Source organism: Mirounga angustirostris, unplaced genomic scaffold (genome assembly GCF_029215605.1).
Source record: "Mirounga angustirostris isolate CCGP_5_RB_7025 unplaced genomic scaffold, mMirAng1.0.hap1 SCAF_4, whole genome shotgun sequence".
Classification (NCBI taxonomy): domain Eukaryota; kingdom Metazoa; phylum Chordata; class Mammalia; order Carnivora; family Phocidae; genus Mirounga; species Mirounga angustirostris.
This window is the reverse complement of record NW_026991712.1, coordinates 154,422,759-154,436,690: the sequence shown is the minus strand read 5'-3', so window position 1 is coordinate 154,436,690 and position 13,932 is coordinate 154,422,759. Positions and strand designations below refer to the sequence as shown.

At 36.4% G+C, this 13,932-nt stretch overlaps 1 protein-coding gene across 8 annotated transcripts in view; it reads right to left on the bottom strand.

Moving 5' to 3' along the window:
* The window catches only part of IPP (intracisternal A particle-promoted polypeptide), a 73,206-nt gene that overhangs the window by 42,451 nt on the left and 16,823 nt on the right, over nucleotides 1-13,932 (bottom strand). For 6 of the 8 annotated variants that reach the window (XM_054512890.2, XM_064589230.1, XM_064589231.1 and 3 more), the window contains exons 4-8: nucleotides 13,343-13,498; nucleotides 12,169-12,336; nucleotides 7,389-7,526; nucleotides 6,526-6,648; nucleotides 2,928-3,148 (exon numbers count right to left, since the gene is read on the bottom strand). In XM_054512890.2, the coding sequence (XP_054368865.1) occupies nucleotides 2,928-3,148; nucleotides 6,526-6,648; nucleotides 7,389-7,526; nucleotides 12,169-12,336; nucleotides 13,343-13,498 (806 nt within the window). Of the gene's footprint in view, nucleotides 1-32; nucleotides 1,698-2,927; nucleotides 3,149-6,525; nucleotides 6,649-7,388; nucleotides 7,527-12,168; nucleotides 12,337-13,342; nucleotides 13,499-13,932 lie in introns of those variants that run through there. The other 2 variants (XM_045897794.3, XM_064589232.1) reach the window with 2 other exon arrangements.

Genomic DNA, 13,932 nt, shown 5'->3' with positions numbered 1-13,932 from the left:
TTTAAAAAATAAAAATAATAAAATTTTTAAAAATTTATTTTAAATATAACTGACTGTTGGGGTGCCTGGGTGGCTCAGTCAGGTGAGCGTCTGCCTTCGGCTCAGGCCATGATCCCAGGTCCTGAGATCAAGCCCTGCATCAGGCTCCCTACTCATTGGGGAGCCTGCTTCTCCCTCTGCCACTCCCCCTGCTTGTACTCTCTTTCTCACTCACTCTCTCTAATAAATAAATAAATAATCTTAAAACTTAAAAAAAAGAGAGCTAAAAATAAATAAATAAAAATGGTTTAAAATTAAAAAAAGAAAAAGAACAAGAAAGTGAAGTAATATGATATTATTCGAAGGTCACCTTGATACAGTAATACGTATAGCATAAATATATATAATACATAATGTAAACCCTACAGTAACCACTAAAAGGTGAAGTGTTATAGTTAATTGGATAATAAAAGAGATAAAATGGAATACTAAAACAATCAACATAAAGACAGAAAAGAGGGGGAAAATGATCAAAGAATGAATTGTACAAATAGAAAAACTGCAAAACAGGAGTCTAAAAACCAACCATATCTGTAATTACATTACATATAAATAGTAAAAACTCTAAAGACTCCATTTGAAAGTTGGAGATTGTCAAACGATAAAAAAAGAGACTACAACTGTATGTTATCTTACAAGAGATGCAGCTTATAAAGATGTAGATAGATTTAAAGTGGAAGGGAAGAAAAAGATGTACCAGGCAAATAATAATCAAAAGATAGCTTGGCTACATCAGTGGCTATATTAATATCAGACAAAATAGACTTAGGAACAAAGAATATTACCAAAGATAAAGACAAGTATTCCATGACTATGAAAAGGACCAAATTCATCAAGAAGACAATAATCTTAACCTGTACATACTTAATAACAGAGATTCAAAATATGCACAGGGAAGGAAAAATTCTTCCTTTACTCTTAAGGCCTTCCAGCTGGACTAAGAATTAAATTTACATCAGACAGATTAACAAGAGAAAAAAAAGTTTTATTACTTGCACACAGAGGCCCAATAATGTAATTGAGACCTAAAGAAGTGACCACGGTGGTTTTTATACAGAGACAATAAATCTGTGGGGAACTGACAGGACAAAGTAAAATTAAAAGTAAAATTAACTTTAGGAGCTTTAATTAGTAAGGAATTCTAAAGAGAATTTGGGCTCTGATAATAAATTAGTAAAAAAGTAACAAGGGTTGTTTATACATTCTTCTTGGCTCTAAATTTCCCATCTGGGTGATACAGATGCCTTTTTAAACCTCCTGGTACAAGGAGAGTATCTTTCAAATAAGAGATTTATTTCCTGCTTTTAGGGGGACAGAGGAGAGTCAGAAAGTCCTTCTTGCATAGCCTGTCTCTTAAGTAACTTTTATTTAAAATAATCAATATGCCAAGGGCGCATGGGTGGCTCAGTCAGTTAAGCATCTGACTCTTGGTTTCAGCTTGGGTCATGATCTCAGGTTCCTGCGATTGAACCCTGTGGCAGGCTCCTGGGTCAGAGGGGAGTCGGCTTCTCTCCCTCTCCCACTGTCCCTCCCCCTGCTCAAGTTCTTTCTCTCAAATAAATAAATAAATCTTTAATAAAATAATAAAATAATCAAGATGCCAAAGTGGCACATGTTGGGGCAGGCTGCCCTTGGCTCCCACATTTCTGAGGTAAAACCTGACAAAAATGGAAGGAGAAACAGACAAATCCGTAATTACACTTGAAGATTTCAACCCTTCTTTCTTAATAATTGACAAAACAATTGCACAAGTTAAAAAGACTAGGGAAGACTTGAACAACACTAACCAATTTGACCTAACTGACATTTATAGACTACTACACTCAACAACAGCAGAATACATATTCCTTTTAGGCAGACATGGAACCATTTACCAAGACAGAAATCATACAAAGTATGCTCTCTGATCACAATGGAATTAAATTAGAAATAAGTAATACAAAGATCTGGAAAATCCCAAATATTTGGAAATTAAATAACATACTTCTAACAACTCACTGCTCAAAAAAGAAATTACCAGGGAAATTAGAAGATATTTCAAGATAAATGCTAATTAAAATATAACCAAATAAATAAATAAATAAAATACAACATATCAAAATGTGGGGGATGCACTTAAAGCAGTGCTGAAAGGTGGCGCCTGGGTGGCTCAGTCGTTAGGCCTCTGCCTTGGGTTCAGGTCATGATCCCACTGTCCTGGGATTCAGCGCCGCATCGGGCTCCCTGCTCCGCGGGAAGCCTGCTTCTCCCTCTCCCTCTCCCCCTCCCCCTGCTTGTATTCCCTCTCTCGCTGTGTCTCTGTCAAATAAATAAACAAAATCTTTAAAAAAAAAAAAAAGCAGTGCTTGAAAATAATTTATACTTTTAAACATTTACATTATAAAAAAAGAAAGGTCTAAAATCAATCATTTAAGGGGCGCCTGGGTAACTCAGTCGTTAAGCGTCTGCCTTTGGCTCAGGTCATGATCCCAGCGTCCTGGGATCAAGCCCCGCATCGGGCTCCCTGCTCCACAGGAAGCCTGCTTCTCCCTCTCCCACTCCCCCTGCTTGTGTTCCCTCTCTCGCTGTGTCTCTCTCTGTCAAATAAATAAAATCTTCAAATAAATAAATAAATAATCATTTAAGTTTCTACTTTAAGAATTTAGAAAAAAGTACAAATTAAACAAAAAACAAATAGAAATAAGAAAAAAGATAGAAACAGAAATCAGTGAAACAGAAGATGGGCAATCAATAGAAAAAAACCTATGACACCAAAGTTGGTGCTCTGAAAAGAAAAAAAAAAACCCACAAATGATTAATATCATGAATAAAAGAATGCACATCACTACAGATCTTATAGGCATTAAAAGAATAACAGCATATTAAGCATTTGAAATCATCCAACCTACCTCTTCGAAGGAATATTTTTCTACAGTATGAAGAGCATCTTGTGTCTCATTCCACCCTCCAACAGAATAGATACAGTCATTGAGTGCAGCCACACCAAGATATGCTCTCCTGGTTCCCATTGGAGGAAGTGGAGACCAACGCTTAGAAAGTGGATCATATACTTCAAAAGAACGAAGCTCTATTCCTTCATTGCTGATGCCCCCAATTACATAAATTAAACCTGGAAACATAATACTTTTGTTCAGATGCTACAGAAAATAGAATATAAATAATTATAAAAAGTAATAGTTATGATTTATGTCTGCTACGCTGATGTCATATTTTAATGTAGGGCTCACATTATCCTTTAAGAGAGAAAACTGACTTCTGTCTAGTATATCATAGCTTACATTTAAGCATGTTACAAAGAATTAGAGGTATAATTTAAAGTGGCATTTAGGGGCGCCTGGGTGGTTCAGATGGTTAAGCGTCTGCCTTTGGCTCAGGTCATGATCCCGGTCCTGGGATCAAATCCCACTTCTGGCTCCTTGCTCAGCAGGGAGCCTGCTTCTCCCTCTCCCACTCCCCCTGCTTGTGTTCCCTCTCCCGCTATCTCTCTCTCTGTCAAATAAATAAATAAAATCTTTAAAAAATAAATAAATAAATAAAGTGGCATTTAAAGGGTGCCTGGGTAGTTCAGTTGGTTAAGCATCCAACTCTTGATTTCGGCTCAGGTCATGATCTCTGGGTCCTGTGTCGTTGTGCTCCACGCTAAGCATGGAGTCTGCTTAAGATTCTCTCCCTCTCCTTCTGCCCTTCCCCCACCCCCATGCACGTGCTCTCTCTCTAAAATAAATAAATACATCTTTAAAAAAAATTAAGTGACATTTATTTTTCAAAGGACTTATAATGCTATAACAAAACAGTCAGACAAGGTTTCCCATCTTATTGTCTGCTTGATGATCTCAAGTTCCAGAATCACTGCTACCATGAGGTAAAAAAGGAAAGGGAGAGTGATTTTTTTTTCCCCTAAAAAAATGCCATGCACTTAAACTGGGAATGATATGGCCTTGTTTGGTGACAGCCTACCTGTTGCTCAAATGGATATAGAGAATTCAAATTAGAATAGTTATATGGCTAGATTAAGGTATTCAGGATCAATTACTAGATTACAATAGAATATAATTCACAGTGAGTTTCTTATTAAATTTGATTTGAAACTAATGGTTCTGACAATCTACAATGAGGAGCTATAAGTTATAAAGAATGGCATTTTAAGAAATGTGAGCTAAATGTCAGTGAACTTGGGTTCTAGCTTCAGCTTTGCCAGTAACCAGCTATGGGAAAAGACAATTCACAACCTTCCTGATCTTCAGGGGTTGAAATAGATAATCTCCAAGATGCCTCTCTAGCTCTATGATTTTAGAAGATACAATACTGTGATTTATAAGAAATACATAATTGGGGGACGCCTGGGTGGCTCAGTTCGTTATGCGTCTGCCTCTGGCTCAGGTCATGATCCCAGGGTCCTGGGATCCAGCCCTGTGTGGGGCTCCCTGCTCAGCGGGAGTTTGCTTCTCCCTCTCCCTCTGCCCCTCCCCCTGCTCATGTTCTCTCTCCCCACCCCTCAAATAAATAAAGTCTTAAAAAAATTAAATTATAAAATATATATATTTATTTATTTCTCATCTATATATGGTCTTCATCCACAATTCCTTGCTCACAGAAACCCAAACCCTTGGAATTTCCAAAGTGTTAAGAATGATCAGGGTTGTCTTTTTTTATGCTAATGAGGTAACTTTGGAAAAGCACTTAAGGATGGGGGGTGGTTGCCAAAGGAGCCAAACCTATGATTTGAGTGTGGGAACTTTCAGTCTCAGCCCCTGACCTCTGGGGATAGAAGGTGTAGAGGTTGAATCAATCACCAATGACCAATGATTTAACCACTCATGCCTATGTATAGTGAAGCCTCCATAAAAATCCAAAAGGAAAGGGTTTGGAGAGCTTCTGGGTTGGTGAATACGTGGATATCTGGAGAGGGCATGAAAACTCTGTGCCCCTTCCTCATAACAACTTTGCATCTCTACCATCTAGCTGTTCCTGTGTTATATCATTTTAGTAGTAACATTTTCTCTGAGTTCTGTGAGTCACCCTAGCAAATTAATTGAACCTGAAGAGGAGGGACCATTAGAACTTCTGATCTATAGCCAGTCTATCAGAAGCACAGGTAAGAGCCTGGGGAGGATGAGCATCTTGTAGGACTGAGCTTCAACCTGTGGAATTTGATGCTATCTCCAGGTATGGGTACATAGTGTTAGAGTTGAGTTGAATTCTCCAACACCCAGCTGTGTTCTGAGAACCTCTTCTTGTTAGTAGGAGGGAAACTGCCCCTCATCCCTATGTTGAAAACTAAGTCTCAGAACACCTAATTTATATGAGAAGATAAAAATAATAGATACAAAACAATTAGAGAACACTATAGCATTACACAATAGAATACAGTCTGTACCATGTAATTTGAACATTAAAATGCTAATGGAAATCTGAGAAGGTATTCACAAAGCAGAAAGAACTTGAGGTGGGAATAGCAGGTTGAGTTGTTATAACAATGAGCACACTGCTCACTACTCTACAGGTACATATAAATCTGCTCTCCAATTCTGGACCAAGAATTAGGTTCTACTTGACAGTGCTTGCCAACTACTTCTCAGGGTATAGTAGACAATTAAAATAATGTTTGTACACCATTCTAATATATAGTACAACATTTTTCAAATCTGTCATAGCATTATACTCTGTGTGGACTGAGTCAGAATGTACCCTGTAAGAAAACACTGAAAATGCCAAAAGAAGAGACAGTCAGATTGTTTTTTATATCCTCTTCCTACTTAGAAATACTTACTAAGGACTGTATGGGAGAGAAAGTGACAAAGATGGATGAAGGTTCAAATGCTTATTTTGCCAGTCAGGTATTTGTGCCTATCTGTAATTTTTAATTCTAGCTTTGTTTATTTTGGAAAAAAAATATTATTTTGACAATACAGAAATAAAGATATAAGAGGTTAAAACATATAAAATGTTAAAAGCAATACTTCCATACTGTCAGTGTCAAGCATTCAATACTAACAGACATAAAATACAGTATTGTTAAAATAAAGCTTCAAGTTTAGCTGTTTTTTTTTTTTTAAGATTTTATTTATTTATTTGAGAGAGAGAGCATGAGAGGGGTAAGGGTCAGAGGGAGAAGCAGACTCCCTGCTGAGCAGGGAGCCTGACGTGGGACTTGATCCGGGGACTCCAGGATCATGACCTGAGCCAAAGGCAGTTGCTTAACCAACTGAGCCACCCAGGCGCCCCCAAGCTTAGTTTTTTTAAAAAATATATTTTTAGGGGAAAAAAAGGGGGGCACCTGGGTGACTCAGTCAGTTAAGCATCTGACTTTTGATTTCAGCTCAGGTCATGATCTCAGGGTTGTGAGATTGAGCCCTGTGTTGGGCTCCATGCTGGGCATGGAGCCTGCTTAGGATTCTCTTCTCTCCCTCTGCCCTTCCCCCAAAAGATAAACAATAAAATAAAATAAAATACATTTTCAGGAAAAATTTTTTAGAAAGCAATTACCTTGCATTTCGCAACACCCAAAGTAGTAGCGTGACATAGCCATGTTGCCAACTACTTCCCACTTATTTTCATCAGGATCAAATCGTTCAATGGTGTTCCCTATCTCAGCTCCAACCCATCCACCTGTAACCAAATAGAAAAATGTCAATTCTGGATAAAGGAGTCTTATCTTTGAAAAATACCTTAGAAAACATCTAATCTGGCAACTTTATATTCTGAATGATTATCACATGGACCAGAGGGTTATTTGTCCAAGATCATACAAAAAGTTAGAATCTGACTATAAAACTTGGATCTTAACTCTCTGCCTAGTTTTCATCAGAGATTTAAAACAAAACAAAATAAAAACAAAAGTTCATCATATTGCTTAGGAAATAAGGTATTTTGCAAAACTACCTTTTGAAACAACTTCTGCATATTCAGAATGGCTATCCTAATCATGAGATTTAACTAGTTAGCTAAAGTACTTCACTGGACATCTTATCTACATTTTATCTCCATCTCCTTCTAAAAGCTCCATACTTGACAATATTCCCCAAGTAATTCAATCTTGAAAATAAAAATTTATAAAGCTGAAAAAATACAAGTTTCTTGGGGCGCCTGGGTGGCTCAGTCGTTGAGCATCTGCCTTTGGCTCAGGTCATGATCCCAGGGTCCTGGGATCGAGCCCCGCATCGGGCTCCCTGCTCAGAGGGAAGCCTGCTTCTCCCTCTCCCACCCACCCTGCTTGTGTTCCCTCTCTCGCTGTATCTCTATTAAAAAAAAAAAAAGTTTCTTATGGGAGGGAAGGAAAATGTCTAAAGTAATTAGAATCTAAGAATTTAAATAATACTAGATATCCTTAAACCAAAAAGCATAATTACCCAAAGCATAGATAGCCCCATAACACACACACACTCCCAAGCCACAGCGGGGGTGATTCATTGAAGCTACAGTTGTCCACTGTTTAGTAACGGGATCATAGCATTCAGTACAGTCAAAAATCATCGAATCCTTTTCACCTGAGTTAAATAAAAGAGACACATATCAGAAGGTTTAGTGATGCTAATAGCCTAGAACCATAATACAATATTCAGTAGCATTCTGTATTATCAGAAATTCAACTATTATGTCTGATTTTATACTATTCATTAAGATTAGTTTGCCCCATAAGTGTTATTATAAATCAATAGCACTGTCATTTATTAAAGCCCACTTAATGAAACAAGGCATAATTTTCCTATTATCTATTTCTAATTCTACCACCCAAATAATCCATGTAATTTTGGGGGATAAAATTTGTACTTTAACACTTCTATATTTTTTCATGTATTAGTTTGGATACCTGGCTCTGGTATAATTTGAATTTTAATGCAATCCTTATCTAGCAACAAAGAGAAAATAAAAATTTCTAAAAAGGTACCACTTAAAATAGAATTTTAAAAAAGACTCTACCTAGAAATAAGTCCAATCAAAGATTGTACAAGACCTCTGGCAGATAAAATTTATAAACTTCATTTAGATAAAATTTTAAACTAAGGAATATCTAAGTAAATGAAGAGATATATCATGTTCATGAATTAGAAGAATCAATGTAAAGATGATTATCCCCAAACTGATTTATAGATTTAACATAATCCCAATTTGAAACACACTTTTTTTATTGTGTTAAAATACAAGTAACATAAAATTTACCATCTTAACCATTTTTAAGTGTAGAGTTCAGTGATGTTAAGCACATTCATATTTTTGTGCAGCCATCACCTCTATCAACCCCCAAAACTCTCTACATCTTGTAAAACTCAAACATTATACTGATTCAAACAATAACTCCCCATTCTCCCCTCCCCCAACCCCAGACAACCACCATTATATTTCTTGTATTTTATGATTTTGACTATTCTAAGTACCTCATATAAGTGGAATCATACACTATTTTTATTTATTTTTTTTCCAATTAACATTTTTTAAATTTAAATTCAATTAATTAACATATAATATATTATTGGTTTCAGAGGTAGAGTCAGTGATTCATCAGTCTTATATAATACCAGGGCTCATTACATCACGTGCCCCCCCTTAATGTCCATCACTGTTACCCCTTCCCCCTACCCTACCCCTCTCCCCTTCAGCAGCCCTCAGTTTGTTTCCTATGCTTAAGAGTCTCTTATGATTTGTCTCCCTTTCTGATTTCGTCTTGTTTTATTTTTTCCTCTCCTCCCCTATGATCCTCTGTTTTGTTTCCTAAATTCCGCATATGAGTGAGATCATATGATAATTGTCTTTCTCTGATTGACTTACTTCACTTAGCATAATACACTCTGGTTCCATCCACATCATTGCAGATGGCAAGATTTCATTTTTTTGATGGCTGACTAGTATTCCATTGTCATACATTATTTTTAAAGACAGATTTGACAAAAGAAAACAAACAGATTTGATGCACTGGCTCTAAAATTTATATAGAAGTACATAGGGCCCAGAATAGCCAAGCACTCCCACACAAGAATAGTAAGGGGAGAAACTGTCCTATCAGGTAAGCTTATCAGACTTAAAACAGACCTATAGTGATTAAGATAACGATACACAGGGCGCCTGGGTGGCTCAGTCGTTAAGCGTCTGCCTTCAGCCCAGGTCATGATCCCGGGGTCCTGGGATGGAGCCCCACATCGGGCTCCCTGCTCTGCGGGAAGCCTGCTTCTCCCTCTCCCCCTCCCACTGCTTGTGTTCCTGCTCTCGCTGTCTCTGTCTCTGTCAAATAAATAAATAAAATCTTAAAAAAAAAAAAAAGATAACGATACACAGAGAGAACAAAACAGAAAAGAAATTCTAGAAAGAGAAACCAACATATATGATTACCTGATATATGACAGAGTTTGCACTGCATAGCAATAGGGAAACAAAAGCTTTTTATGCTGGGATAATTGGTTATATCTATGAGGAAAAGATGAAACTGGTTCCCTACTCATATTATGTAAAAACTTAATTCCAGGTGGATTGCACACATACATTACAGACATACAGTTAGTTCTAAAACTAAAATTTTAGAAAATAATAAAGGTATATATCCTCATGACTTTGGAGTAGGGAAGGATTTCTTTAAAAAGATACTAGAAACACTAACCATAAAGGGAAAATAAATAATAGAGTTAGCTACATTAAAATGAAAAATACAGGGGCACCTGGGTGGCTCAGTCGTTAAGCGTCTGCCTTCAGCTCGGGTCATGATCCCAGGGTCCTGGGATCGAGCCCCGCATCGGGCTCCCTGCTCGGCAGGAAACCTGCTTCTCCCTCTCCCACTCCTCCTGCTTGTGTTCCCTCTCTTGCTGTGTCTCTCTCTGTCAAATAAATCTTTAAAAAAATAAAATGAAAAATACATTTATCAAAAGATACCATAAAGAAAAAAAAGATACATAAAGAAAGTGAAAGATGAAGCAGCAGAGTAGCAAAAGGTATTTGCAGCACATATAACATATAACTTTATGAGGGCCTGGAATCCTGAACATATAAAACTACTGTGCAGAAAAGAATCAGCACAGCAGGCCTGAGAATGCCTATCCTTAGAAAGACCTGCTTGCAAGATTGACCCTTGGCTGGAATCTGGAAACATACCTTGTAAACAATTCCCTACACTGATATAAAAATTTCCCTAAATAATAAAAGTGGCCTTTTGCAGTGATAAAAATGTTCTGGAATTGGGGCGCCTGGGTGGCTCAGTTGTCAAGCGTCTGAGCAAAATTTTCTACTACAAACCTGAATTACTTTGATAATAAAAATTATCTTAAAATTATATATATATATTTTTTAAGATTTTATTTATTTATTTGAGAGAGAGAATGAGAGAGAGAGAGCACATGAGAAGGGGGAGGGTCAGAGGGAGAAGCAGACTCCCTGCTGAGCAGGGAGCCCGATGTGGGACTCGATCCCGGGACTCCAGGATCATGACCTGAGCCGAAGGCAGTCGCTTAACCAACTGAGCCACCCAGGCGCCCTTAAAATTATATATTATAAAATATCTTAAAATAGCAATGTTGATATTATTAATAATAGTTGGCCGAGTTGAAGTGCCTGACTGACTTAGTAGAGCATGTGGCCCTTGATCTCGGTCATGAGGTTAAGCCTCACATTGGATGCGGAGCCTACTTAAAAATAAATAAATAAATAAATAAATAAATAAATAAATAAATAATAGTGAAGTCATAGCATTTTTGAAGGGTGCCCATAAGTATTTCTGTGGCATGAGGAAAGGGGACACATATATATGAAAGTGTCACATAGGGCACTGTGACCCTATGTTAAATAGGAGAGTTCATGCAATGAAACTATCCCTGATTGCCAAAACGTATATAAAAAGAGCTATGAGAGTTTTAGTCAAAGATTGTATAGAATCATGGTCTTTATGCTGACAGAAAGTTCTTGCTTAAAACTCTTATTTCTTTGTTGGGATTTCTGGATTCACCATGGCATTTATTGATTTAATGAACTGAGTTCTTTTTCTTTTTAAGATTTTATTTATTTTATTTGAGAGAGAGAGAGTGCACACGGGGGGAGGAGTAGAGGGACAAGCAAACTCTGCACTGAGCAGAGCCCAACGTGGGGCTCCATCTCACGACCCTGAGATCATGACCTGAGCCAAAATCAAGAGTCAGCTGCTTAACCAACTGAGCCACCCAGTTGCCTCTTAATGAACTGTTTTTAAGGGACAATTATGTTCCCTCCAAAAGAGAAGTAAAAACCAAATATTCTCTATATCTCTCTCATCTTAAACTGACAATATCATAGTCAAAAAATAGTAATAACATTTTCAAGAGGTGCCTGGGTGGTGCAGTCGGTTAAGGGACCAACTCTTGGTTGCTCAGGTCGTGATCTCAGGGTTGTGAGATCAAGCCCTACATTGGGCTCAGCGCTGAGCCTGCCTGAGATTTTCCCTCTCCCTCTGCTACCCCTCTGCTAGTACTCTCTCTCAAATAATGAATAAATCTAAAAAAAAAATTTTTTTTTATATACAACTTTTGTGTTTTAGACTAACCCATAGAAATAAAGCATAATGATTAGTTCTAAGGGTTAGAGGACCTGCCTAGGCTTGTTCCTATAAAGACAAATTATACAGAAGTAAATATTGATATAAAAGCATTAACATTTACTTCTCTTTAGATCCTCCTCTGATAATTAGTTCCCTCCAACATTCAAAACTCCTTTTATTTAATCTTATTAATCATTTTATAATTCCTAATAATAGTTTCAGAAAACAGTGATTTCAACCAAGAAATATATCCCAATGTCTAGATGACTTAGTTTTTATAAATCTCATTGCCCAGGTAACTATGTTAATTAAATACAACTTCCAGTATGTGAAATTAAATTTCAAAATTAAAACAATTTTTATCACAAACATTTGGTGCCACATTTTATAAACAACTTTTCATCAAAATCAAACCTACGTATTCTGCCTTGGGATAAATCACAGTATCCCTCTGGTCTGAAACATTCAATTATCTTCTGTTTCCTCTTTCTTTTTTCATTCATTTATTCATTAAATATTTATTGAGCACAACCATATCTATGTATACCCCACAGTACCTAACAATATATATAAGTCATATAAGAATGCAGTCAACTTACAGCTAGAGACTAAAAAGGGAAAGAAGACAGTTTCATTATTACCTCCAATAGCATAAACCATCCCTCCCAGAACTGCTACTCCCAGCCCACATCGAGCCTGATGAAGTGAAGACACAGTGGTCCAGTACTGGCTAAAGGTGTCAAAACGTTCTACACAGCTGAGGGCTCTGCTATCACTCCAACGACCCCCCTGCAACCGAGTATATCCACCTGAATGAAGGAAAGGAGATACACAGCAAATCACTTACTGCTAAATATGGAAATGACAGTAATGAGAAAAATCTAGCCCTCTACATCTAGACATTCAGCCAATAACTATTTCATAGCCAAGAACAAGTGCTTTAGAGTCTGCCACATATACATATATTATTCTTAAATACGCCAAGTCCTGAAAGATGATGGCTTAAATGCAATGAGGTCAACCAGTGTTCTACCACCTGGTTTTGGTTATAATAGAATGTTAGATAAAACATAAAAGGAGCTAGTTATGTGTCTAGTTAGGAGGTCTCATTATGACTTCTATTAGTATCTTTTTCAACTAAAAATAGTTGAAACCCTTGTTTAACTGCACATCCCATCAGTAAAAAAATTGTAGCATGAACTCAAAAATAACATATTTAGATAGCATACATGAAATCATACATATAATTACATACAGATTATAAATTATGTTATGAAGTATATATAAAATATTATGTATGTAAATCTGAATAATCTGTTTATATATACATCACATATTAATAATACTTAATGTTTTTTAAAATAAAAAAGATGTTTTAATATGTTCACCTGATACTTCTGTGGATTATCTTGTATGCCCACACTTTAGAGACCACTAGTTCCTATAATCCCTAATCATCTAAGACACCATGAATAGTTAAAAATGTTGAGATTTTCCTTATTTTTCACTGGAATTCACATTTTTAACTTTTCAAGCAATATTTCATAAATCAGTTATTTGACACTAATTGGACAATCTAAGAACCCAACAACTTATATCACAGAATAACAGATGTCAAATAAATAGCTATTTATTCTTAGATGTATCCACTGTATTAAACATAATCAATTAATCTGTAGCCTCTATGTGAAATTAAATATACCTATTTGACACACTTGCATATTCTGATGTTTGTAAAACAATAACAACAAAATATTCAAAGGTTTTACTCCTAAAAATAAAGATTATTTGTATCACTTTTTAAAAGGTTCTCACCTACTGCATATAGGTACTTTCTTGCTTTCTTCCGAGGCCGAACTTTAGATGTCTGCAGAAAACTACAAAACTTGTTCTCTTTGGGAGATTTGCACACCTCACAGTACTCTTTCAAAAGTGTTTGCAATGCAACACGAAGATTAAAATCGGATACTCCTAAAGCAAGTTTGACAAGATACTGTTTTAATCAACTATTAAATAATATTGAAAAGACATGTTCCCATAAAGATAGAACACATTTATCAAAAAATAAAAACTCATCATCAGGCAATTGCGATTGTTTCCTACAATCCCAAATATTATTTTTCTCATTGTTACTAAAGAATATACTTTCCTTCAATCAAAAATTGTTTTTAACAATATGTTTCATAATATCTAATTTAAAAACACGTTTGAGGATTTCTAAACAAAGATGGCAAGGTAAAATAGGACCATGATTATCCAACAAAATGGAAAAATAAAATAGCCCAATATTCTATACTTATGACTTAATAACGAAAAGATAGGGGTGCCTGGGTGGCTCAGTTGTTAGGTGTCTGCCTTCGGCTCAGGTCATGATCCCAGGGTGCTGGGATCGAGCCCCACATCGG